The sequence below is a fragment of the Orussus abietinus genome, unplaced genomic scaffold, assembly GCF_000612105.2.
Source record: "Orussus abietinus isolate OABI.00-Male unplaced genomic scaffold, Oabi_2.0 scaffold6, whole genome shotgun sequence".
In the NCBI taxonomy this organism is placed as follows: domain Eukaryota; kingdom Metazoa; phylum Arthropoda; class Insecta; order Hymenoptera; family Orussidae; genus Orussus; species Orussus abietinus.
The window spans coordinates 1,131,266-1,156,649 of record NW_019396002.1 but is presented as its reverse complement, the minus strand read 5'-3'; the positions used below and the strand labels follow the sequence as shown (position 1 = coordinate 1,156,649).

General features: G+C 50.1%; 1 protein-coding gene across 1 annotated transcript; it reads right to left on the bottom strand.

Moving 5' to 3' along the window:
- Nucleotides 1-1,635: 1,635 nt before the first annotated feature.
- LOC105704451 (zinc finger protein Gfi-1b) lies at nucleotides 1,636-20,990 on the bottom strand. The gene is made up of 5 exons (XM_012433667.2): nucleotides 20,581-20,990; nucleotides 16,960-17,058; nucleotides 12,886-13,565; nucleotides 12,114-12,390; nucleotides 1,636-3,698 (listed from the first exon to the last, which is right to left on the bottom strand). Exons 1-5 carry the CDS (start codon nucleotides 20,777-20,779, stop codon nucleotides 3,442-3,444), a joined length of 1,512 nt encoding a protein of 503 aa, XP_012289090.1. The 5' UTR covers nucleotides 20,780-20,990; the 3' UTR covers nucleotides 1,636-3,441.
- Between the last annotated feature and the right edge of the window lie 4,394 nt (nucleotides 20,991-25,384).

Below are 25,384 nucleotides of genomic sequence, written 5' to 3'. Positions count from 1 at the left end.
GCGAACGGCGCGATCGCGATCGATCTTCCCTTCTCCGTGCGATGTGTCGTTGGCTGGCAGCTCTTCGCGGCATTTCAATTCCCGACTCCCGCCCCCGCCGCCCCGACGCTCGGCATCCGTCACGCACGTCTCGGGAGATGGCGGAGGGACGGCAGGTTTTACCAATTTGGCGACACCGCGCCGCCCCCGACTCCGCGGAGTTATATTGCCCGCCGCCGGATCCGGGGATGGGTGGTTGTAAATAATACCAGGAACCAGCCGGTTCGCCGGTTCGCCGGTTCGCTGGTACGCTCCGTGGCCATCCAGCGAGGGGGCCGGAGTCTCGGTAGTCATATTTCAGGGAGGACTTCCCCCCGGGGGTTGTGAATTCCTTAATAGTCATAACCCCCTATCTCCGCATACGCGGTACCGACTTGTCCCCGAAGTGACTCTTGCATCAAACATCAAGAGCCACGGGAGGAGGAGCCGTGTTTTAGCCCCGTATTTCGGGATTGACCCGCCCCGAGAGAAAGCCGCCCCAAAGAAGGGGGCGAGGTTACTTTCCTCTCCGCAATCCTACAATTTAAAATACTATCTTTAAGTGCTTCGTTATTTAATAACTGTCACAAGTATTAATAGTTGCTCCATCAGCTCGAGTAAAGACTCGCGTGACAATCAGGAAAATCAGAAGCACTTCGACCGGCCTTAATTCTAAATCTTATCAGCTTGCTTTCTGATCATCCGACCCTACTTGGGTCGTCCAACTCCGGAACTCGGCCAGAAGTCCGGAGGGAAGCCCTCGAGGGTGCTCCGAGAGATTTACAGGGTCTCGGTTTAATAATGAGGGTCTCTATTACTCGATGACTGGAGTCAGGGTGGCCTGGTTCGATCTGTTAATCACCGCTCATCCCTAACTGTCTCCGGACCCCTGGAACAGGGATGGGTCCGCGCGCCTCCGGTCCTACCACCACGACCCGCCGTCACCGACTGAGGCACCACCGCCACTGTCAGCGCCTCCACTACTACTGAGCGCCGCGTCATCGCTGACGGCGCCTCTACTGGTATTGCGAGTACTCTCATCATCACCAATAGCGCTGGTATTGTGGAACGGTCTCATCGTCACTGGAGACATCTCCACTACTACTTCCACTACTAGTGTGACTTTATCATCAATAAATAGTAATAGTGAGAAGGTGAGTGAATAAAAATAGTGTGATTTTACCAGCAATGAGAACGTTTTTAGTACTATCAGTGCCTTTGATACTATCATCACCGTGTCTATAATTCCAGTAGAGTCTCCACTGTCAGTGTGTCACCGACACAGTCAGTGCTTTCACCACTACCATCGGCACCTCCACCTTCACCACCAGCGCCTCCACCACCGTCGGTGTCGCACGCCACCCCCGGCGTATCAATTAATCTTACCCAGAATGCAATAACTGTCCAATCTGCTCGTGGCTGCGTCACGGTATCGCGCAGTCAGTGCCGTTATGTGCGTTCTCCTAACTCCGGAGTACCTTGCGTTCTGTCCCCTGCCCCCAGAAGAGGGGTCCGCCCCGGGTAACGACCGAACTGCCGGGAAATCTCGAACTACTTGCGAAAATGAGAAGGGAACACTCCACCCACGTGGACGGGGAACATATTGGGCCAAGGGGGTAGTCGGCAGTTTCCTTAATTGGCAGCGTCTCTTCCCATCGAGTACAGGGATCATTCGAGGCCTTCAAACGTGATCGCTTTCGTTCTCCTGATTATGGAATCTCGCGAGAAACGACTACGATATACTTGAAACTTGGGACGATCTCGGAATCGGTCCATCGAAGGATGCTGAGGTCTCCCCTTCCTGATTTTCCCTTATCCACCCATGGCTTTCTGGATATTTTTTTAAAAAGTTGTTGCATTTATCATTCTTTTTTTTTTAATAGAAATCCCAAACAATTATCTCTGGTGATGATTTTCCGACCGAACATGAATTTTCCTTGGTTTAAATAAATATTTAATATTCCGTTATTATTTCAAGTGATTAGTTGAGGATGGAGGGTCTGTTCATTAAACGAACCCCTGTTAGTGAAGAGGAGATTAATGATATTTCTAGGTGAAATTAATTAATCTAAACCTTCCCTTGACAAAAATTACATTTTTCGATTTAAATTGAGGGATTGAATTCAGGACATGAATCGTGGAGAGCTCTCGTCCGCAACCAACGCGTACAAATGGTAACAGCGTTTATTGTTAATCGTGACAATAATAATTAATAATAATATAATAATAATAGAGAGGTCTAATTACAATAATTACACAGGAATCAATAGTACAACAATAAAACCTTTGGTAGAATGCGAGATAGAGAGATAGGGGATGAGACAGAGATCGATAGGAATAGTGGAAGAGAGAGATCGAAAGAGATGAGAAGGTAATGGGATACACTAGGAATGTCACTTTCCTTTGGCGAGAATCGGTGGACACCACCTAGTTTGTGCAACGATTCCATTTGTTCTTCCTTCTATTTATATTTATGTATATATATATATATGTATAGAGTTTTGTTTATTTATATTTATATATTTATACGCTTAACGCTACGCGAGAATAGACACTAGGTATTTTATTTACAATCTTGGTCACAGTTGCAACTGGGGATGCCCTCCGTACGGAACAGCTGCTAGAAAAGGATATGCAAAATATAGGGAGAAAGAGAGGAAGAGAGAGAGAGGGAGGAAATGGCGGAAATACACGGGAAAGGTTGTTCACGCTGGGTTGGATTAAAAAAAAACAGGGGAAAGAGTAAACGAATTGTTTAACAGGAAATACTTTCGGGTGCGCAATGTTGGCCTGAAATTTGCGAAGGGAAGGAAATTCGCCCACGCGGCCTCGTCCATTTTGCGTAACCAAACGAACCGCCGTTTTTATCCGTTGGCGATAAATCGACCTTTCCCGCGTAATTCGAGGTGTCTACATAGGTGAGGGAGAGAGAGAGAGATATAGTACAGATTATCGATTAGCGACAGATAGCAGGTTATTAGAGTGAAAAGTCCTCCGAGCTGTGGCTGGACGATACGGCCTACCGAGAGATACGATTGCACCCTTTAATCGAGATAAGGAAAACCTATCGCCTCGGCCGAGAAAAATAAATAACTCCTTCGATCGTTCGGTTCCTTCGCCAAGGATCCTTAAGAATTGCAGTTTCGAGGGAGATTAACGATTCACTCGGAACAACGATAGGCTGTCCTTTATCATTTTCTCTAAATCTTAGATATATCTCAATTATCAGCAGTTATTTCACGCGATAGGAGGAATTAATAGACTCCGAGTTTCCTCTCTGTCGATTTTGCCGTTTCCATGGGCAGATCAGTGTGCGGTCTCTCACGTATGTCGTAAAAATTCACATTTTCATCCCCTGATCGGGATGCGGGTCGACTGGAGTATTTCTCTTGGAGCCGCGGCCGTCCAATCACGAGGCTCGGCTCACTGGAGAATCGGCGCGCTCCCATTGGCCAGATTCGGTTGGGGCAGCGCGCCGATTGGTGGGCGGTGGCTCGCGGCCCCTAGATCGGCGTGCTGCGTCTCGCGGTGCCTCCTAAGGTCCACTTTCCGTTGGAACGCTCGACCGCAGAGCTCGCAGGCAAAGGGCTTGAAGCCTGTATGCTTTCTCGAATGGGTGATCAGGTTGCTGCTCTGCGAGAACGCCTTCCCGCACACCTGGCACTTGTGCGGCTTTTCGCCTGAAACGGTAAACAAAATCCACGTGAGGTACGACGACCTCGAAAAGAAGCAGGGTGTACCTTTAAATTGAAAATATCTCCAACGTACGATCATACATCTATATAAATATTTGCGGAATAATATCATGCCCCGAATAAAAAATATTTTCATTCAACCAAATAAATATTTCTTTGAGTAGTAACGACGAAATATTGTGTAAATTCAGAGAACAACTGTTAGGATTAAATAAAATCGAATAAATCGTATACGACGTTTCTTCGGAACTGTATGACAACCTATTTAAGCGAGATAATTATTCTTCGAGTAAAAAATCTGCTTCTTCGGTTCAATGAATTTTTTTTGGGCTAATGTAGTAGAGACTTATGAGAGGTGACATTTCGAAAATCCAGTTCGCCCTACCAAGAATACTAAATACAAAATATATCCGACTGTAATAATTTGTCCAAATAGAAATGCCCGGAATCGGGTGATTCCTCGATAAGGATGGGTGTCGTCCCTTCCTGAGACGAATGGACCCTTCGTCGGAAGGACCCGCCCCCGGAACAAAAGCGGCGCATCGACTTAAAAAAGGCGTCGCCCCGGAGGGAGGCATGCATAGTGCATGATCCGGCTCTAAATTTCAGGAGAGCGAGGCCGGGCCGAGTTCACGGGCCGGCGGTTTTTAATCCGCATAGAGGAGACCCTCCCCTGGAGGGGAGGCGCCGGGCGGGGGATCCGGGGTCGGGGGTGGTTTCAGGGATGCGAGGCACGCCCGGTCAAGATTTCCTCCCAAGCGGGAATCTCAGCCGCCCCGGCGCGGATGGTCGAGAGAGCGAGCGAGAGGGAGCGAGGGGCGCGGGGGAAGGGGCGAGGGAGAAGGGAGAAGGGAGAAGGCAGGATGCGGGCGGAGTGGTGGTATCGCCCTCTCTCTCCCACGCGCGGCCGCCGACGGCAAGCGAGAGAGACGAAAGAAGAAGGGTGGGAGCGGCCCCGCGCTCGTTTCTCTCATCTCGGCCGCGAGCTCTGATTGGCGGCCGGGGGCGGCTCCAACCCCCGTTGCCCTGGCAACCGCGAGACCCAGGCAGATTCAGGTATGCGAACTATGCGGGCTGCAAGCAGAGGCCGTTAATGGACTCCCCATCCATCCACCCTGTCCGGTCGCCGCGCTCGGGGGTGGATCCATAAACAACTCGTTAGTCGAGCCTTCAATCTCGCCGCCGCGCGACGATTTATATCAACTCGACCTGGCGTCGCCGTGGCAGGGACGGGAATGCGGCCTCGTGAGGTCGGGCCCCGAAATATGCGCGAAGAACCGGGAAATCACCCTAAGGAGGCTTCGAGAAGGAAAAAAGATGGCGTCGGTTCTCGTTAAATAATGATATAAATTCACATTTTGGAAGGGAACGCCTATTCAGACATCCAGGATAACGTTTTTCCCAACCGGTAGCGATAAGAATTTCAAAATGATCGGCATTCAAGGAAATCCAACATGGCGTCCACGTTCGGTAAGGTCTAAGGCTTGAAATCACGGGGAATTCTCGAGGTTAGAAGGAACACCGGCCCATTATTTTCCCATGGAAAGTTCGAGCGCAAGAAATAACGCGGGATTATTTTCAGATGTAGAAAGTGGAAGCGTGGATATATCATTTTTTCCGGGAAATCGGCGCTACTTCGGCGCCTTATACCGCCATCGACCACGTCCACGGAGGAGCGTATCCTGGCGTCGGTCTCGGGGAGCTTGGTTCATCCCCCCCCTTTCCAACCCCTCCGGAGAATTTACTGGCTCGTAAAAATCAAGAACCGTCCGAGTTCGCTCCGAGGTTGCCCCCTGTCTTTATCTTCCTGCAGCTCGTTCGACCGCTGCGGCGCTCGGTGCACCCGCACTCCCCACCCCGGAGTGCACCGGGATGCTCTGGGTGCTCGTGCACTCGAATCGCACCGCCGCGCCGGTCAAAGATTTATCGAGAGGGTCGAGATTCGGGGGGTGAATCTTTAAGGCGAGATCGAGAACCACTGAGGTTTAAGACGCCATTACACTCCCGGCTGTCGGCCGCCGCCCCTAAAACTATATTAAACTCCGGGAAATCTTGAGGGTCCTCCTCCTCGCGGGCGCGCTCGACCTCTCCGGTCTCGTTGCCGAGGGACTCACCCCTTCCCGAGGGGCGACCCGAAGAGGGTGGCGGAGGCCGAGGCGCAAACCGAGACGGCACTTTGATCGCTTTTACAAACGGCACTCGACGAGTCCTCCGAGGTATCTTATACCTCGCGAGGCCGCGATTCGGGGTGAGGTTATGTTTCCTGGGTCTCCACCTCCTGCAGAAGGAAATTCTACTTGGAGATTAACTGATGACATGGATGATAATTGTTAAAATATTTCATACCATGTATTTTTCATTTTATAATGAATGTTGGCTTTAGAAAATTGTCAAGGTGTGTTGTAAATGTCTAGAGGTCGACTGATGATACCGATGATAATTGTTAAAATATATACCATGCATTTTATTCTTTTATAACGAAAGTTGGCTTTAGAAAATTGCCAGGTGTGTTGTAAATGTCTGGAGGTCGACTGATGATACCAGAAATAATTGTTAAAATATATTATGTCATGTACGTTTTTTTTTTCCTGTAATGAAAGTTGGCTCTAGAAAATCGTCAAGACGCGTTATAAATAATTCCTCGGAATTACGACAATTCACTAGAGTCTACTAGTGTGGAATTAATTATTCCTTGAATTGAGGAAATATATCATTGGTTGAATGATATTTTTTAATATTGGTAGGGAAAGAGACCAGGAACTAAAGCTAAGGGAAATCACCCCGAAGAGCCAGTGGAATCAAGCGTCCGAGCTGTGCTCCGGCAGCCGGGATTTTCCTCAGGGCTGATGGGTCTTCGATGGGAGCGAGAAGTAACGAGACGGACCGAGGCAAGATCAAGGACCGCCCGGGCGAGTGGTGGGCGGAAAAAGAGCCGGGAAGGTGGTGGGCGGAAAAAGAGCCGGGAAGGTGGTGGGCGAAAAAGAGCCGGGAACGTGGTGCGGCGGTCCAAGAGAGCACCGGAGTCTGGCGGAGGCATTGATTTCCTCTCGTCTCCATCGACCACGTTCCGACCCACCGCCGAGAGGGGGCGTCTGCCCTCCAATCGAAATCCCGCGAGAGAAGGACACGAAGGAGCGATGGAAAGAGAGAGGCGGACCCGCCGAGAGAGAGAGAGAGAGACAGCCGTCAGAGCGAAGAGGGAATCGAACCGGAGTACCGCGTCTCATATTTCACCTCGAGGCCAGCATGGATTTCCTTCGATCCTCCAGGCTGCGCGTCACGGCCGGGATTACCTCACGTATCAAGTAGACGTCCCTCGCATATCGGGAGATGATCAGACTTGAGAGAACCGAGAGCGACCGCTGGTACCCTGACGGACATGGGAGCCTATCTGGAGGACGTGGTACCAGAGGGACAAAGAAAAGGCACCGGAGTTTCCTCCTGTACAGGGTTGGCCGGAAGGTATCGAACTATGTCTTTCGTTGGTCTCGACGATGTCGAGGCGTCTAGGACTATCCTAGGACTATCGGATCAGTTTCCAGCACACGAAACCACGAATGGATTGCTCGGAAACCCTGAAGCCCCTTCCGCGGCATCTTCAGGAACTGCCTGGTCCCTTGGAAGTCGACACATTGGCACCACTTCGGGGAGGAAATTAAGAAACCGTGCCCAAATCATCCCCCTGGAGCCGATAACAGCGCCAAACACCTCCCAAGAGTCCTGGAGCAGCGGCGACAACGGCGACGATAACGATTACTGCGGACAACGGGCAGCTTTCGGGGTGCAAGTTCCCAGAGGGTTGTAAGCAGTCCTGGACCAGTTTCGGTTTGACGGCCACCCCTCCCGCAACAACCCCGATAGGAGGCGAACTAATACACGGCGTGCAGCGGAAGTGCCGACGTGTCCGGAGCCCCGGGACCCCAGCTCGCAGTTGGTACCCGTGTCGGCCGGTCTCCGTGGACCCGATTCCGCCCGACAACGCGGTGTATTTACTATTTCAGGTACACGACCAGCACGCCCGTTTCTCGTTCGACCAGCAGGAATACGGCCGGGACGCCGCCCAGGGATGCGTTGTCCATACGGCCCCCAACACGTGTAGGCGGCCTCCGGTGTTGGAGCCTCACCGATGCACCGCCAGCATAGGTGCATCGGCTGCAGCTCGCGGAAGCGCAGACCTGGGAATTACTGGGCCCTCCTCCGTCCCCTCTCGATATATTTCAAACGTATCCAGGGACTCGGAAAACCACCTCCCTCGTTTAAACCCCACCTTCCTGGCTAGACTGAGGCCCTACTTTGGTGCCAATTTTTACGAATTAAGTACATGGGCTATTTTAAAGTCCTGAAGATGTTACCACGGTGTTATGTATCACCAGTAATGGCAACCCGGATCAGGAAGAAGTTAATGGCCAGTGGTCCTGGAGCCTGATCTGGTACCCTGGGCCAAACCTCGTTACTAGGAAATCTGGAGATGTTTTAAATTTATGAAGGCCTCACTGTGGGTGGGTCATCACAAGTATCAAATTCATAAGTCACCGCGTGGTTAATTCACCACACTGAATTTAACACTTGGATTCAATTGACGGGAGCTGAAGAGAGGATGGTCTCTAGTCCTGGCCATGTCCGTGTTTCACTTTTGTGGGATTTCTTTTTGTATTGGTGGTTAATTTTTCACCCTTCGAGCTATCCGGGGGTTCTTATCGTCATCGGATCCGCTGGCAGTCTCGATTTTACCAGGACGAGCCGATATCGCGGTACTCGCGGGATCGCAGATCGGATTTGTCACGACTCCTAATGCGATCGTCGCCGCAATAATTCAATAGCCATCCATCCGGCGTGATCGGTAGGGAGCGGATTACTCCTCCCGTCCCTTGTGGCAGGACGGCACTAAGGAGCTAACTGATTTACCCAAGACCTATCGAGTTTCTTCCCTCCCTCGGTTTTCGCGACTCTCTTATCCGCGGTGCTCCAAAAATCCAACAGATGCGCCACCGGGGCGGATGCTTTTGCAGGTTGCCGCGTTAAAAGTGGACCGTTGACTTTACTTTGCCCCGGCCCGATCGGACAGGTCGTGTTTGCCGTGAAAACAGAGGGGCTGCGCACTGTGTGGTTAAGGGCACGTCCGCGATGCACACTCGAGAGGTGCCGAAGCGACGGGGGCACGTGCGAGGTCCCCGCGATCGATACCACCGGCATCACCAATTTCGCCCCCGAAACACCCCTTAACACCCCCTGGCTCGAAATTTCAAAGTGGCGATCGACGTGTCACCTGTGAGCCACCCCTTTGATTTTTTTTCCGACGAGATCTATGAGAGTTGGACTGGACTGGGTTGGATGAGAGTATGCCTAGCCAAACGTGCCCTTCTTCCTGGTTTGGGTGGTTTTTCCTTAGAGGGGGACTTTTCAATCTCAAGAGTATTTATTCTGGGCCTAATCGTGTAGTTCTCCTGGTAAAGGGTGATTTTTCATCATAAGGAATGGATTTTTTGTTTGTGCGAAAATTATTGCGGGGCAAAATGTGATGGTTCCTCGCTAGGGGTGGATTTTTTCTTCGTACGATTATTTCTATTGGAAAAAAAACAAAACATGGCAGTCCCTGTTTGAGGGTGGTTTTTCCTTGAAAGGGATACATTTCTCCTCCTCGCGAAAACTGACAAGAATAAATTCCCTCCGGAGGTTGATCGCGGTTGCATAATTTTCGGGTGAAATTTCCACCGTGAATTTCGGGGCAAGATCGGGAAGGGTTGAAACATCGCGGAATAATTGGAAAGATTGGAGTGGGGAATTTCGGAGGATCCAGCAATCAGCCCGGACGGATGCGATATGACCGATCGATCGCCCCCCGGTCGGCACTCTCCGTTAATAAAGACTCGATCATCCCCTCGGGAATCGTTCGCCGAGTCTGTCGACGGGGTCGATCCGTGAACTTTCCCACCGGGGTCGGTTTTAATTTCGAGAGAGGCTGCGCGGGAATCGCGTCCTGGATTTACGATGATCGGCGGACTCCGACGTCGTCCGGGAAACTAAGTGTCCGTGACAAAATCGAAGTCCAAAATGGGGAAGGACAGTTTTCGGAAAACCCCGGAAAAGCTGGACCAGCCCCCAAATTGGAATTCCCGGGGTCCCGAGTTGACCGGAACTTTTTCCGCCCTTCCTCGACGGGATCGCGAAAAATCCGCCATTTTGCCTTACCGACTTTTCCCTTTTTTCCCTCTATCGTAACGGGATTTCCACCCTGGGGTTGTTCGCACCGTAACCGAGGCCGGTTCACGCCCTCGCCATTCCGGGTGGGCTCGTGCACGAACAATATTTGCCGAGCTCTTATTCTCGGTGTTCCTTCTCCCGCAAGCCCTGCCAACCCCATTCGAGACCTGACTGGGCTCGTGCACTGCCACCGGCACCCACCTACGTACCTAATAATGATTTTACGTTACGCCGCGGCCGTACCCCCTGCGCCGGTCCCAGGGGAGGTGCCGCGCCCTTATTGCACATGGCCCCAGAGATATCCACGGGGGTCGCAGAGCTGATTCTCATTAGCCGCGAGGCCCGGAACCACCCCTGACGGTGGCGACCCACATTTTCCAGTTTTTTTTTCTTTTCTCCCTCTTTCCTTTTATTCAAGGCAAACCTACACCGAGGAAAGAAAGACTGTATCAAGGTGATGTGAAAGTGGGAACCTATCCTTCACCCTAACAATTTCAAGAAACAATTATTTTAAACGAATTTTCTCCACTAGGTATGACATTACTTTGACATCTTATCGCACGTCTTTGAGTCAACTTCCTTCATTTTTTTTCTCTACGCTTGTTTTTTAAACGAAATGGAGTACTTATCAACTTTCCGTTGCACTCCCCCACTTTCAGGGGATGAATGTGTATCAAGGAAAGAAGAAAAAAAAAAGAAGAAAACGCGGTACAATATAATCAGAGCGACTTCCAAGGGGTTTCTCGGTATCTTAGAGTCGGGGGTTAAAAAGGGCGGAGTTTTTAAAATTGACAAATAAATTTCAGCCGGGGGGATGGAGGGTACCTGACCGCTCGGGGGGGTGGGCACCCCTTTCCGAGCCGAAACGTCGTTTGCAGGACGATTTCCCTCTCCCGGAGGGTAATTCGAGCGGACCGCCGGCATTAGGCGGTGGGTTGGAGGTCCGTTGAATTTTTCATCCCCCCTGAATAATGAATTAAATGTTCCGTAGCGACCCTCGGGATAGGAGGGGTGGCCACCCCCGCGGGTCGTTAGCGGGAGGAGTGACCATCGCTTTCGCTTTGTCGCATCCTCTTTTGTCGGGGCTCCTTAGGGCGCGGGGCGAGAAGACGGGAAAACAGGGGCAGCCAAGGGTGGAGGGAGGGAGGGAGGGGGGACAAGGTGATAATTTGATAAGACATCGGGAGGGTTGCCATGGATACGATACAAAACCCAGCCGAGAGACCGACCCCTTCGAGTTACCCTCTTCCACGCCTTCCTCTCGCACCCTCCGTGCGTGCTTCCTCCTCTGCCGTGTCCGCACCCGAGGCGCCACCCCCTGTCCCCTTATCACCCACCACCCACCCCCCGCGATGCTCCGCTCCGTCACAAGTGTCAAGTGTCCCGGCCCCCACTCAACCCATCCCTGTCTACCTACGACCTACTCCTCTAGCCAGTCCATATCCTGATGATAAATAATTCCACCCGTAGACCTGATACCTACATGTGGACTCTCTTATCAATTTTGGATCTTAAAGGGGAGGGGGAAGGGGTTTTCGAGGAAAATTCAGATTTTTCAAACTCCACTCTAGACAGTTCATATCTTGATAACGAATCATTCCCATATGCCTAATACCTATCCTGAAGATTTTCACGACTTAAAAGGATTCGATTTTTCCCGCGACCAGCCCCATAGAGACTCGGGCAACCAACCCCCTCTCTTCAGGGTGGCGCATCACATTCCCATCCGCCGCGACATTGCGAGGCCCGTGGGGGCGAACCAACCGGGGAAATATGCCCGGTGTATTGTTGTTTTTTTTTTCTGGTTTCTAACCACTTTCATCATCAACGAGCTCTATCGCCCCGTATTAATCACTTTCCGAGCGCGACTCCGACCCCCCTGCATTAAATACCCCCCGATGTCGATGGTGGAGAAATTCAGGAAAATATGAAAAAAAATTTTTTTTACGCATATATATATATATATAATAACGCGAATGACGGGGGTCCCCGATTATGGGGGGGCATATGGGGCGAGATTCCCACGGGCGACGGGACCTCGTCCCTTAGGAATCACTCGCAAGACATTAAGATTATTGGACCAGCCCTTGCGGATCGGGGGGTCCATCGGGTCCTGGGGTCCGTGGGGGGTCTCGCGCATGTTATCTGTATTATTTATCCCCGGGACGCTAATTGACGCGGCGGCCGGCTCGCGCTCACCTGTGTGTATGTAGGTGTGCTTCTTCATGTCGCTCTTCTGGTGGAACCGTTTCCCGCAAAACTGACAGGGGTACGGCCGCGTGTCCGAGTGGATGAGGAGGTGGGTGCTCAGGGTGCTGGACCGCTTGAAGGCCTTCCCGCACTGCTTGCACTCGAACACCTTCTCCGCGGAGTGCACCGCCCTGTGCTGCGTTAGGCTGATCTCGTGGCCGAAGGTCTTGTTGCACATCTCGCAGGCGAAGGGCCTCTTGCCGTTGTGCGACCTCCTCGCGTGGACCTGGGGGTGAGAAAAGAGCACATAAAGAAAAAAACGTCTCCACGAAGACGAAAAAATTTACACGAAAATACTCTTTTTTTCCTCAACAATCTTTTTCACGAACGAATGTTACCACTCAACACCTTTTCATGAACACATTTTCTTCGGTTGAAGTTTTTCCTCACGAATGAAATTCCATTTTTCTTGAGAATTATTATTTCATGACAGTTCTTTTTCCCCTTACGAGAATTCTTCCAAGATAATTGCATGGCAACTCCTCGCGATATCGAAATCACCCGGGAATAAATGCAGCGCTTCTTATCAACTTTAGATTTACTCCAAAAAAAATAGAAAAAGTATTTTTTGCATCGAACTGTGCGTTGCAAGAATTGAATTTTTATGCGTTTATGTAGGGACATTTGATAGACATCACATAGACCCCCCGTAAAGAATGGATTTAATCCCGCGTCTTATTTACATTCGAGTCGACAAGTGAAATCAGGGGTGCGCACTGACCTCGAGGCCGTGGGGGGTGCTGAACATCTTGTCGCACTTGACGCAGCTGTAGACATCGCCGAGAGGGTGGGGGTGGTGCAGTCCATGGGCCGCGGCGTGTGCCGAGTGGATGGCAGGGTGTCCAGGGTGGACTCCCCTGAGCAGGGGGTGCAGGTGAGGGGGCAGCAGATGGTGAGGTAGCAGCTGGGGGTGCAGGTACGAGAGGGGGTGGTGGGGGTGCGGGGGGAGCAGGCCACCCTGCAGGTGCAGCGGCGGGTATAGGATCGCCGAGGGGGCCGTCGCGGGGGGTGGAGGGTGGCCCCCCACCGACGCCACCTCGCGACCCGGCGAGACTCCTCGCGACGCCAGGAGCGGCGCCGACGGCGGGTCCGGTCGCAGCAGCGCCGAGACGCTGAACGAGTCCGTTGATCGTTTCGGTCGCGCCACCGTCGGCGACGTCGGCGACGGCGACGCCGCCGGGCTGGGGCCGCCCTCCCCGCGGTCTTCTTCGCCCACCTCCTCGACGTCCACGTCCACGTCCACCTCCTCCTCGTCCTCGACGTCCACCTCGATATCTCGCGGCGCCCCCGACGCCCCGTCGGCCGGCGTCGAGTCCGGCGACGCCGAGCGCGACGGCGACGGGCTTCGGCTTCGAGCTGGGGGAGACCCCACCAGTCGACCCACCCCGAAGGAGAGGCGATCTGTAAAATGAGACTCTCTGTTTAGAGATCTTGGAAGATTAATAAATATTGGGAGAGATTTTGGAATTTTTTTTTTAGGGGGGGGGGGAGGATTTCTCGACCTCGAAAACTCCGAATTCTAATTGCTGGCAAGTTGTAAGATTCTGGGGGCAATATTTAATAACCCAGCCCGAAGGAGAGGCGACCTAAAATGAGGAGACTTTTACGTTCTGAGGTCTAGGAAAGTTATCCTGGAAGAGAGACATTTAAAAGGAAAGGCAGCCTCCTAACATTTTTCATTCCCTCCTTTCCTTCCAATAAATCAGAAGATAATGTCGCCGCGAGACCGCACAGTCCCCATAAGAGAGGTTTGAAGTGGTCTTAAATTTCAAGGTCATTGAATATAATTTATTATTTAATTTCGGGATTAGGGATCCGAGGGCCCTCGAAAAGGGACCCGAAAAACGGAGAGGCATCCCTCAGGAGGTCCTTGCACGCAATTCGGGCACCCGTGATTTAGTGACGGGGCTCATCCCCTGCGACCGTCAAAAGGAGAGGAGACCGAATGTGATTAGCTGGCCGATAGATAATACGATTGCAGTGAGACGTCCGACGCGTGCCCGTCGCGACGCTCTCCCGGATTATCGATATAATATGTACCGAGGCACGTGGTGCGCGGGTGCATCCCGTTAATAAAGAGGGACCGGGACGATATTGGGCGCATTCCATTGGGGGCGGAGGGGCGTCGGCCAGAAGCGTCGCAATCGCGCCGATATCGCCGACGCATCCCCGTAAATCATGGCGGGGGATGAAATTGCGAGTCCCCGAAATGGAAAATGCCGTCGAAAATCCGGACTCGAGGGATGATCCCGGGGATGATCTCTCGGATGCTGCCGGCGTCTCTAGCGAAGCCTCGTTAGCGTTGCCCGACCCACCACCCTCCACCCACCGGGGGGAGGGGGCCTCCTACGTGACTCCATTTTCATTCCTCCAGGGTCGGCCTCTCCCCCGATCCCCTCAGGACCCCCGCAGACCGGATTCTCCAAAGCTGCGAGAATTTCGCCCGTGACTCGGAAATTTCCTCCCAGTGGGGTTATCATGAGAGTTATCGCGAGATTACGTGAGCCGGGGTTGGAGCAGGTAATGATTTATCCCGGTGATTAGGGGATCGATTTCGGCTTGCTCACTTTTCACGGCGACACGTGCTCGAGAATACATTTCGATAATGAGCAAATGCACCGAGAGAAATAAAAAAAGTGCATCGAATGATGTACATTTTCAATTCCAAAAATCATTACATGGCTTGTAAAAGTCATGCGATAATTCCGGAAAAAAAAAATAGACCGCTGCGTCCGATTTATTCCATTTTATTCGAGTGAAATATTCTTTGAATTAGCAAAATATTCCTTCGGTTAAATGAACATTTTTCTTTTTCTTTCGGTGCGCAAGTGGCGTTACAATTTTTTTTTTACTTTTCTTATCACTGCACGTTGGCGAGGAAATGCAAGGACCTACGAGATTGGAAGGCCGAATTTGCTTATCGTTCCCTCCTCTTGATCATCAAAATCAGGAGCAGGACGCCCATGGTCTAGGTCTTCTGATAACGAATTCTGAGATGTCAAGATTACGTCCGCAAGACCATTGTTTATCGTTTGCTCTTGTTGCTCATTTGCTTATCGTTCCCTCTTGTGGGTTATCAAATTCAGGAGCAGGACTCCCGTGGTCTACGTCTCTTAATGACGAATTCTGAGACGTCAAGATTACGTCCGCAAGACCAGAACCGAATCCCCTCGTCGCCGTCACACATGCACCTTGCGACCCTCCCCGACCCCGAGGACACCCCCGAAGAGTCCACCAGATGTTCACTGGGAGCTGCGCCTCGACTTCCCTGCACCCGCGCTGCATCTCGTCTGGCTCGTCCTCGGAATGCCGTAAAAAGCGACGATGCAGGGACCCTCGGCAGATGGGCCGGAGGTTGGTCCGGGTCGGACTCGCGTGGCGGGGATTTCGCAAGATTCCCCGAGTGCCTCCTGCTCCTTCTTTTGGACGTTTTTCGAGGAGCCGACCTTCGCCCTGCTCGTTTTCTCTCCTCGGTTGCTCGCCTACGAGGAACGGATGCGCCGAGAGACGCGGATTAAGCTTCCTCCCCTCCACCCCGGAGAAAAAACGGCATCGAATCGCGCTCGAGACCATCTTTGATGACGACCGCGAGGACGGTGGTTTGGATTAATAGAGTGAGGCCAAGCCAAGGGGGGACAATTAGATCGAGTTAACGACCACCGTTAATCCTCCGCCGTCCCTCGTGGAGCTCCCTCTACGGCACCGATCCTCTTTGCCGCTTTGACTTTCCGCCGCCATTTTACCTTGTAACCTCTCTTCCGGCTTCCTCTTAAACGGAGGAATTAACTAGGGACCGACTTCGCCAACGAGGCTGCGATGTACTCGCCGAACTTGGATTGGACTAATCACTCTGAACCGTCCTGGACATTGTTGAGTGTCTTCCAATTAGGGAAAGAAAATTATGCAGTTGTGCTTTTCAGACCGATCGTGAACAATTTTGACTCGTGCTTTCCACGTCGACGATGACAATAATATGTGAAACGTGGAATAAAATTATTCCTTGGTATCACTTTTTACCCCAAAGAACCAAATTTTTAGGTTATTAAATAATCTATGACATACAGATAATTCTGCCCTTACGAGATCCTGACAATTGCTAACAAATCAAAAATTCGTAAAACGGGAGTAAGAGTGAAAGAAAAAAGCGCGAAAATAAAATAGAAAAATTAAAATAGGGCATGAGATGTGTAAATTCATGGAAATAAAGACTCCTAAGGTGATACGAAATGATTACTGGATTTAAGGGTCAGGATCCTTAGAGTCTCCCAAGAGGTGGAGGCGCTCTTCGAGGCGGCGCCAGACGGCTTTGCAAGACGTCGCGTCTTGGCCGTTGAACGCGAGAAGTCGCTAATTCGGCGTAGGTACACCGAAGGGCCACAACTCGAGAACAAAGAGACCGACCGAATCCCGCGTTGCGCCTCTAATCTGCTCCAATTGGGGTGGAGTGCCCGAGAGAGAAGAGGGCACGCGTCACGCGTGCTGCCGTTTACAGGCCAATCGACCGACCGGTCGCTCCCTTAACGATCGACGACGAGGAAAATCTACCAAATCCACTTATCCCCCGCTCTACGTCCATAAGGACTCCAAGGGTAAACGGGAATTTCCCCTTCGAGTCGAAAGATGATGATAGAAAAAAAAAAGAAAAAAATAAATGACTTGGCGCGAAACTCTACCGCGTTTCTCTAGGCCCGCATTGATATCGCTCTATGGTAATGACGGTACCGCAAGGGTGAAGGTATCTCGTGAGGAATAAAATATAGAATCTGTAAATCGGACAATTAGATCAGGTACACACCTGAGTGACTCCTCGGCAGGGGTGGGAGGTCGGTCATCTCGTTGGCACCCCCGAAGGGGGCCCAGAGCCTCGGGAACAGCAATCGCACGTTGCATCCCCCTGGAAAAACGATCATACGATAAGTAAGACGAATATTATGCCCGACATAAATTCATAACAGGTAAAGATACAGGTAAAGGAACCGAGGGAAGAATCACGAGAAGGGCCCTTTACATCCCCAAGCCGAGAGATGAACAGCGGTGCATCAGGTGAGTTCGATCCGTGCCAACCCCTACTTTTGTTTTCCTTTCAATAACATGTATAAATTATTTGAAAGAAAGAAAGAAAAAAAATGTTCCAGGAGGGAGGAGGAAGCGAGTCCTGTTGGTTTTTTCTCGGTGCCCTGGGGAGTCCCTCCGAGGAGGGAGGTGGAGGCGCCAGAGGAAGACCACAGGGCCGATACGTCTCAAGCCTCGTCGAATTTGGTATTCCCGGTTCGTCGGAAAGATCAACCCCTCGACAAGAGCGTCTTTATTAGAAAGGAGGGAGCACCTCTCGTCTATTTATCAAGCCTGCCCCCGGACCATTACTCGTTCTCTTTCTGTGGAGCGGCGCACAGGCCGTCGCCCACCCTCCGGCGTCGCCGCCGCGCCCGCGGGAGCTCCTCTAAATTTCCACATCAAAGTTCCCCGAGGTCCGCCCCCGCGGCCTCCGGCGGGACCATCCCGGAAGCGATTACGAGCGAGGAACCGCGCGAGCGGTCGAGGTCGCGGGATCGATCCCCGCCAACCGCCGCCTTACCTCCGCACTTTTTTACCCCTCCTACCCCTCACTTTTTGCTGCCCTCACCTGTATCGTCCCCGATCCCAAAAACTAGTATCGATAGCCGCACATTTTTACCAGCCCCCTTTAGCTCACCTGTTTCGTCCCAATCTCGAAAAATGATATCGATAGAAATTTCTCAATCGAAATTGTATCGATACAAATTTTCGATCCATTTCATTGTGCATTCCTCGAGCTCCCCTGAGTGCCATATGAAGAGCCTCCGTTTGAATTTCAGGTTTTTCCTCTTTTTTCTCTTTTATTCGGATTTTCTTCCCTCTCACCTATTTCAAAGGAAATCGTATCGATACAAATTTCGGATCGAACTCATTACGCACTCTTCGAGGTCATACGAGTGCCAGATGAGGAGCCTAGATCCCCGAAACATTTTTTAATCGTCCACCTCATCCCCTTCCTGACCCGAGACCGAGAAAGCGCCCTCCGCTTGGTTTATTAAGGGGATGTGAAAGTACCATCCGAGGGGTCAATGGTTCACGAAACTTTTCTCCGAACCGGGCGTACCGAATCGTCTCAAACTTTACAGCATAAATATGTAGGCTGAAAGGAAGGTCCCGACCCTCGTGAATTTTCATTCCTCTTTTTTTCATTCTTTTAATACAAAAATTGAAAAATACCCATAAATATTTTTCCTTTTTAATTCTAGTTCCTGGAGTGTCAAGACCTTCCTCATCGCTTCCATATTCACGTTGTAGAGTTCGAAACGACTCTACACCCAGGTAGGAAAAGAAGTTTCACGAACGATTGACCTCTCGAATGCCACTTTCGCGTCACCTTAATGTTCTTTCTTTTTTCCCCCGATTATCCCTATTTTTACTTCCTCCCCATAGTATGTATCCTTCCCCCGATTAGTCACGGCGAATCCGTCAAGTGCGGCCGGCTAAAAAGCGTACCGTAATCCCTGCAATAGAAACGCCGGATAATCCGAGATACAGACCGACGGCCGCGCGAAGATTAGGCTTGCCTCGCCGCAAAGCTATCTCTCGTTCTCGCAGGTTTATCAGAGGTAAATCGTATTTTCCTATACACCGGGTGGGCACGGTGGAAAGAGGGCCGATAACGAGAGAGCCGAACGCCCGTGTTTGCCGTCAATCGGCGATATCGTCCCGCGGACGGCTTATCCTCCTCCCGCTATCGAATCACCATAAATCCACGAAAATCCGAAAAGAGAGAATTTAAACACACAAAGCAATCCCCGTCAAGTCTAACACCCCTAAGTACACCCTGCACCCCTGAAAAGAAAAAAAAAGAAACAGGGATGAACAATAATAAACCCGAGGAAAGTTTACCCTTAAACTAACTTAAAGCTGTGCAAACGTGGAGAGAGAAATGTCCCGTTCATAAAAATTTCCTTCAAGCCGTTTACGTTTAAATTTGTACATAATTGGAGGCCATACAAAAAAAAAGTACTGCCACCCTTAAAATTTCAATTTTTTCCAAATTCTTTATAGACGTTTCACCATTTTTTTTTCTTTTTTTTCTGTTGTAAGAAATGAAATTTCACGTTGTAGAGTTTGAAACGATTCGTTGTACCCAGTTCGGAGGAATGTTTCATGAACGACTGATTGATATGTTAATTGATATATATATATATATGTATAACGATATCGCGAGAAAGTCATTTATTTTTAATTAGAATTTCTTTTCTCTCTCTCTTTTTTTTTTTCTTTTTTGGTAATGGATTTTGTGATTTCGGTGAATTTTATCGCCAGTGATAACAGGGAGGTCTTTGATTAGCGCGTTAGAGGGGAACGTCTTGGCGGGGTCGCGAGGTGCAAAAATCAGGTGACACACCTGACAGATATCTCCACGGCGTCCATCACCTCTCAATTACCTGTCGAGCCACTTAGGCCTCCCCTCGCGGGGGTAGCTCGATATTATTGCTCTAACCCGATTAGGCCGATTAGAGGAGGCATTAGCACGGCAGACCGTCTAATGCCGACCATCCCCTCACCTGTTGAACGGACCCCATCCCGCTAGGGCACCTGCACGCACTTGAGTGCACGACAAGACTAATCTCCGTCGATATAGAGTAACCACCCCGGGCGATTCGAACCGCCCCTAACCGATCACTGGCATAGACACCCTCCAGACAGTTTCCTACCCTCTACCGAGGTGACCACAACATAATTCTAAAAAAGACCCACACACTTAATTGAATAAAATAGTAAGAAACTTAAAAGCGCCGCGCCTCGAATCTTAATATCCACTCATAAATTAATTAATTTCGAGTGACACCACGTTAGAGTTTTACAAGGTCGCGAAGGGAAATCTATGACCGTAGTTGATTAAGAATCGGTATTCTAAAAATTACAAACCCATTTTCCACCTAATAAACTGTGATTCTTTTCAGGGCCCCCACCCGACGTCCGTTCAGTTTCGAGGCGTTTTCAGGTATCACATTTGTGAGATTTTCAGGGATAACAGAGTTTGCCTGGCGGAAAGTCACCCTGAGCTAATAATATTTCTAAGATGTCCTCGGAGTGCCGGGTAAAAAATAATAACCCTGCAAATCGTAAGTTCACAAACTGTATATCGTACTGTTTACTTTTAAGGGATTCCGAGGGTCCACATTTGTGAAATTTTCAGGACGAACGGAGTTTGCTGCGCCTGACGGCGAGTGACGGAAAGTGACTGCAATCTAATGATACGTAGAAAAAAAAAAAGAGTGAGACCCAGGATCCCGAGTAAAAAAAAATACTATACCCAGGAAATGGGAAGTCCACAAAGTCTCCCTAGTACTCTAGGGTTTATTCCCCCCTCTCTTCTCAATCTCGCCCTTCACCACCCCCTTAAGCGTACCTTCCGCGTCGGGAATCTGTGGGCTTTCGTTGAAGTCATTGTTGTTGGCCTCAGTCGGCAGGTTCTGCCGATGCACCAGGGCGGAGGAGAGCTGCTTAGGCTTGACAACCCGGAAGGCAGAGGCCTCGGCGACCCCCCTGCGCGAAAAGTCGAGGGGTCCCACCCCGACAGGGGAGTGTCGCTGCTGGATCTCCATCATGGTCGGGCTAAACGTCGTGCCCTGTTCCGGTCGACATGCCCGACCCGGGGAGGCCTCTCCAGGAGTCGCGGCTCTCGGAGGAGGGAAACCGCACCCGAGAAGTCCCTACAGCATTGCCCACAGGGGGGCCTGCACCATTCCGCGCGCGTCTAGGGCCCGCACTGACCAGGGTGTCGTCCTGGTCGCAGGAGCTGGGCAGGACACCGGTTATAGACCGACTGCCCGAGCGGCGACTGCCGTTAACGCGCGCCCCGATAGCGCGGCCCGACTCGCGATGACGGACGCCGCTCGCCGAGAGAGAGGGAAGAGAGACAGAGAGGCCGCCGGGATTTCCGATGGCTCCGCCTCCCAGAAACGCCCCTGCATCCCTACTCCGCAGACCCCGCGGCGCCACCGCGGACGCCGCGGCCCCGACACTGCCCGAGGAGACGCTGCGCCGCCGGGGGCACGCGACCCCCACCCCCCGCGGGGGGGAGGAAGTCGATGCGACTCATCGTGCCTGGAAAACCAGACCAGGCTGGAATGAGTTTGGATTCTGAATTTCTTTGATTTTTTATCTTGACTTTGATGATTGGGGTGGGGAGGTGCATGTGGGGTGGTCGCCCTACGAGGGGGAGTAGATGTGACTTGCCGTGTGTGGAAAACCAGACTGGGCGCTGCTGGAATGAGTTTGGTTTCTGGATTTCTTTGATTTTTTTATCGTGACTTTGATGATTGGGGTGGGGAGGTTTATGTGGGGTGGTCGCCCCACGAGAGGGTGTAGATGCGACTCGTTGTGTGTGGAAAACCAGACTGGGCGCTGCTGGAATGAGTTTGGATTCTGGTTTTCTTTGATTTTTTTATCTTCACTTTGATGATTAGGGTGGGGAGGTGCATGTGGGGTGGTCGCCCCACGAGGGGGAGTCGATGCGACTCGTGTGTGGAAAACCAGACTGGGCGCTGTTGGAATGAGTTCGGACACGATTTCTTTCAATTTTGCTCTTAACTTCGATGATCGATGTTAGCTTGGCCAAGTAATGTGATTTCTTTCCTTGATTTTCTTATGTAAAATTTTGTACCATTTTGGTTAAGCCATTTTTTTTAGGGTTGGCATGGATTGCTGCGCAACGAGTGGAGGTTACGCCGAGATAGGGTATATATGTAGATGCGGGTACTGAGGTCGAGGTACAATAGCGCAAGGTGATAAGATTTCCGAGGAGCATCTTCTTCCGGGATTCGCTGCACCCATGCATTAATCAATGGCCTCCCCCACTGCGCAGGGAATCTCCGAGTGCAATCTCAACATTCGGGACGCCGAAAGATAAGGGGTTTCCGGAAATAAACTCTCGGCAGAAAATCCTGCCTCGGCCCATCGATCTTTCCGATAAGATCGACTCTGGGTATCGATAGCCAGGGCGGAAGTGTCGACGCTAGAATTTGATACGAATTTTAACATGTGTATCGCGTGTATCGATAAATCAGTTAAGAGTAGGCATCGATGTCTCCTCCTCGAGATGATTAATTGGGCGAATTTTAACATGTGTATTGTGTGTCGAGACTGATATCGGCGTCTTCTCATCGACACGATTAATTGAGCGATTTTTAACATGTGTATTGTGTGTCGAGACTGATATCGACATCTTCTCTTCGAGACAATTAATTGGGCGAATTTTAACATGTGTATTGTGTGTTGAGACAATTAATTGGGGGAATTTTAATATGTGTATTGTGTGGGCATCGATATATCAATCAAGTACTGATATCGACGTCTTCTCTTTGAGAGGATTAATTAGGCGAATCTGGACGCGTGGAAGTGAGAAATTTCCGGTTCCTCGGGACCGGCGATATCCTAAGCGGGCTCTTAAGATTGGTCGGTCTCGACAGGGTGTAACCGGAAACGGGAGACAAATTCTCGGGGGTGTGCCCGAACGGGACGGACGTGACGTGAGCGAGATACCGGATGTCAGCCGGGTGAGAGAAACCGCATCGATCATGCTCGCTCGCTCCGACCTCCAGGAGCATCGAGAGCCCCCGGGAAGAGTCGCTTCGTCTTCCCCGGGAAATTACTCTCTCTCCTCGAGGACGTCCTCTCCTTGCCGAAAAGAAAAACCGAGTCGGAAGGGACCGACTCCTCTTCGACCTCGGAAAATCCCCCGAAACCTTGGAAAAGGTATCGCTACAAAACCTCGACTTCCACATTTACCTGGATTTAAAAAAAGGAAAAGGAATTTGTTAACAATGAAATCACCCGAAACGATCCAAACAAAAAAATGAAATGTAAAAAATGAAATTTATCTCGATAAGGAGGGAGAAGTTATTCATAAGAGTATGAAAAGAAAAAAAAAGAAAATGAAACAAGATCGACGTAACGCGACATAACCTCGATCTCCATTTTCAGCTAGAAATCAAGATTATCGTTAAAAAAAAATGGAAACAAAGGCCTTCGGTATTATCTAGACTTAAAAAATATCAATCAACGAGGAGATTTGTACGAAAAAAAAATCTCGTGAAAATGTGTCGGGGAAGGTTTTGTCTCCTTTCCATTAAAACATTTTTTTTTTTCTGAATTTCTGAGTCGCCAGCACCTTCTCGTGGTGCCGATCGTAATCCTTATCGCCTATCGGGTGTTCCCAGGATCGGAATACGTGTGTTTGTTTGCGATTCGAAGACCGACGTGATTTACGGGCGAGCCGATAGCCTAATCCCGGGCACACCTATACGAGCTCGATCCGTCGATCCATAACCTCAAAGACCGATCCATAGCCCACCAAAGTGATCTATAACCCAAGATCGATCTCCAACGCAACACCGGCCGTGATTGCCGATCGAATTAGCGACGTCGCTTAACCCTTGCCCACGACACGTCGATGCGGCTCGATTCCTCTAACGATGACACTACTCATAGTGATAACGCGACTATTTACAGACTGATAGAGAGGTCACATTAAATGCGACGCAGATTCGGAACCATAAACATGGCGAGGCATTTGAAAGAATACCTGGACTGGTCAAAATCAGGAATTCGGGAGTAAGAAACTAGGTGAGGAAGTTGAAGAAATATTGGAGAAGGGCGGTCCGATAAGATGGGTCGTTTCGTCTTATCAAAGGAGTAAGATTTCGAGTCCCTGCCCTAGTAGCATAGAATAATTTCTAAATATTTCTTTGTAATCTTTGCTAAATATCTGAAGCGGCAGATTTTTTAAGATTTCTTGTAGATTTCGTTCGAAGATATCTGAAATATCTGTTGAAAATCTCAATGTCATATTTAGTTTCAATAATTTATAAACGTATATAGAAATAATATTTTTTAACCTATGAACATAATAAAAATACATTTTTTACTTCACGACTATTATCGGACACTTCATTTGGTGTCAAATACCACGAGAAATTTTGCTAATATTATCGTTCCGCTATTTCATTACGGGAGCAAAACGTGTGATTTTGATTTTAAATATTTTTAAAACGTTTACAATGTATTCGGTAGATAATATTTGAAAAATACTTGTATTAAAATGAAACTAAATGTTTTGTATGTCTGGTAGGAAAATATCATGAAAACACATGGAGCTAATATTATATAAATATTGTACTAAATATTTACAAAATGTACGATATTCGTTAAATGTATAGAAAATATAGGACAAATATTTTGTGCTACTCGGATGCATTTTTTTTGGACATTCGAGGGTTTTTGGGCAGCACCTGGGTTTTGAGTTGTTCCGACGTCGGTAATTGTTTTCTGTTTTTTTTTTTTCAAGTAACGACCAATTTCGCCCACCATGACGCTGTCCGATTGGCCGCGTCCTCGGCGTCGCGGCGCCATCGTTTCAATCCTCCGTCCTCTCGTCAGAGAAGCAAGTCGGACCCAACGTGGCGTCTCTCTTCGGCGGCTCGCCGGAGTGACTCACTCTCAATGAAGGAGCGCTACGTATTAGCGATCATCTTTATCAATTGGGATGTGGGTGATGGTTATTGCTCGACGAACGCTCGTTCCCCGTAATAGCGGCCCCAGATGGGCTCCTGCTGGTCCTAGGATGACCCGCTCGTGGAGGCAACCAGAAGTCGGCGACCTCCCCCGACATTTTCGGACGTGCCCCCAAATCTAAACCTACATATAAACGCAACTTACCCCAGAATTGCCAAAAGCTCCACCTTGAACCCCAAGATGCCATCCACACCCTGGATACATTCCCAATGTCCTTCAAACACGGCACAATCCTTCCTGTACCAGCCTGTAACCTCTTAACACGCCTCCAATACACAGTCTATTAACAACCCTCCAAAAATCCACCCCCCAGATAGCAGTAAAACCGCAAAATATTAAGTGAACAGAAAGTACTGACAGGATTCTATCGAATGTCTAGGCATTATTCGGCTTTTGCACCCCGAGTAACTTTTCAAGATGGCGGCGAATCGAGTCGAAAGTGAGGCCTGTGTGGTTTTCATGGGAAAGATGATAGCATATCTTGCCTCCCTTGGATCGTAAAGATCATATAAAAACAGGATCAATGTTAGAAGATCCATGCCCAATGGTCGGCGAGCATCGACAAGGCGCGAGAGTCGTCGACTCGGTTACGCTCCCCGGGTGCGAATTCCGTGGCAAATCTCCCCCAGCGCCGTCGC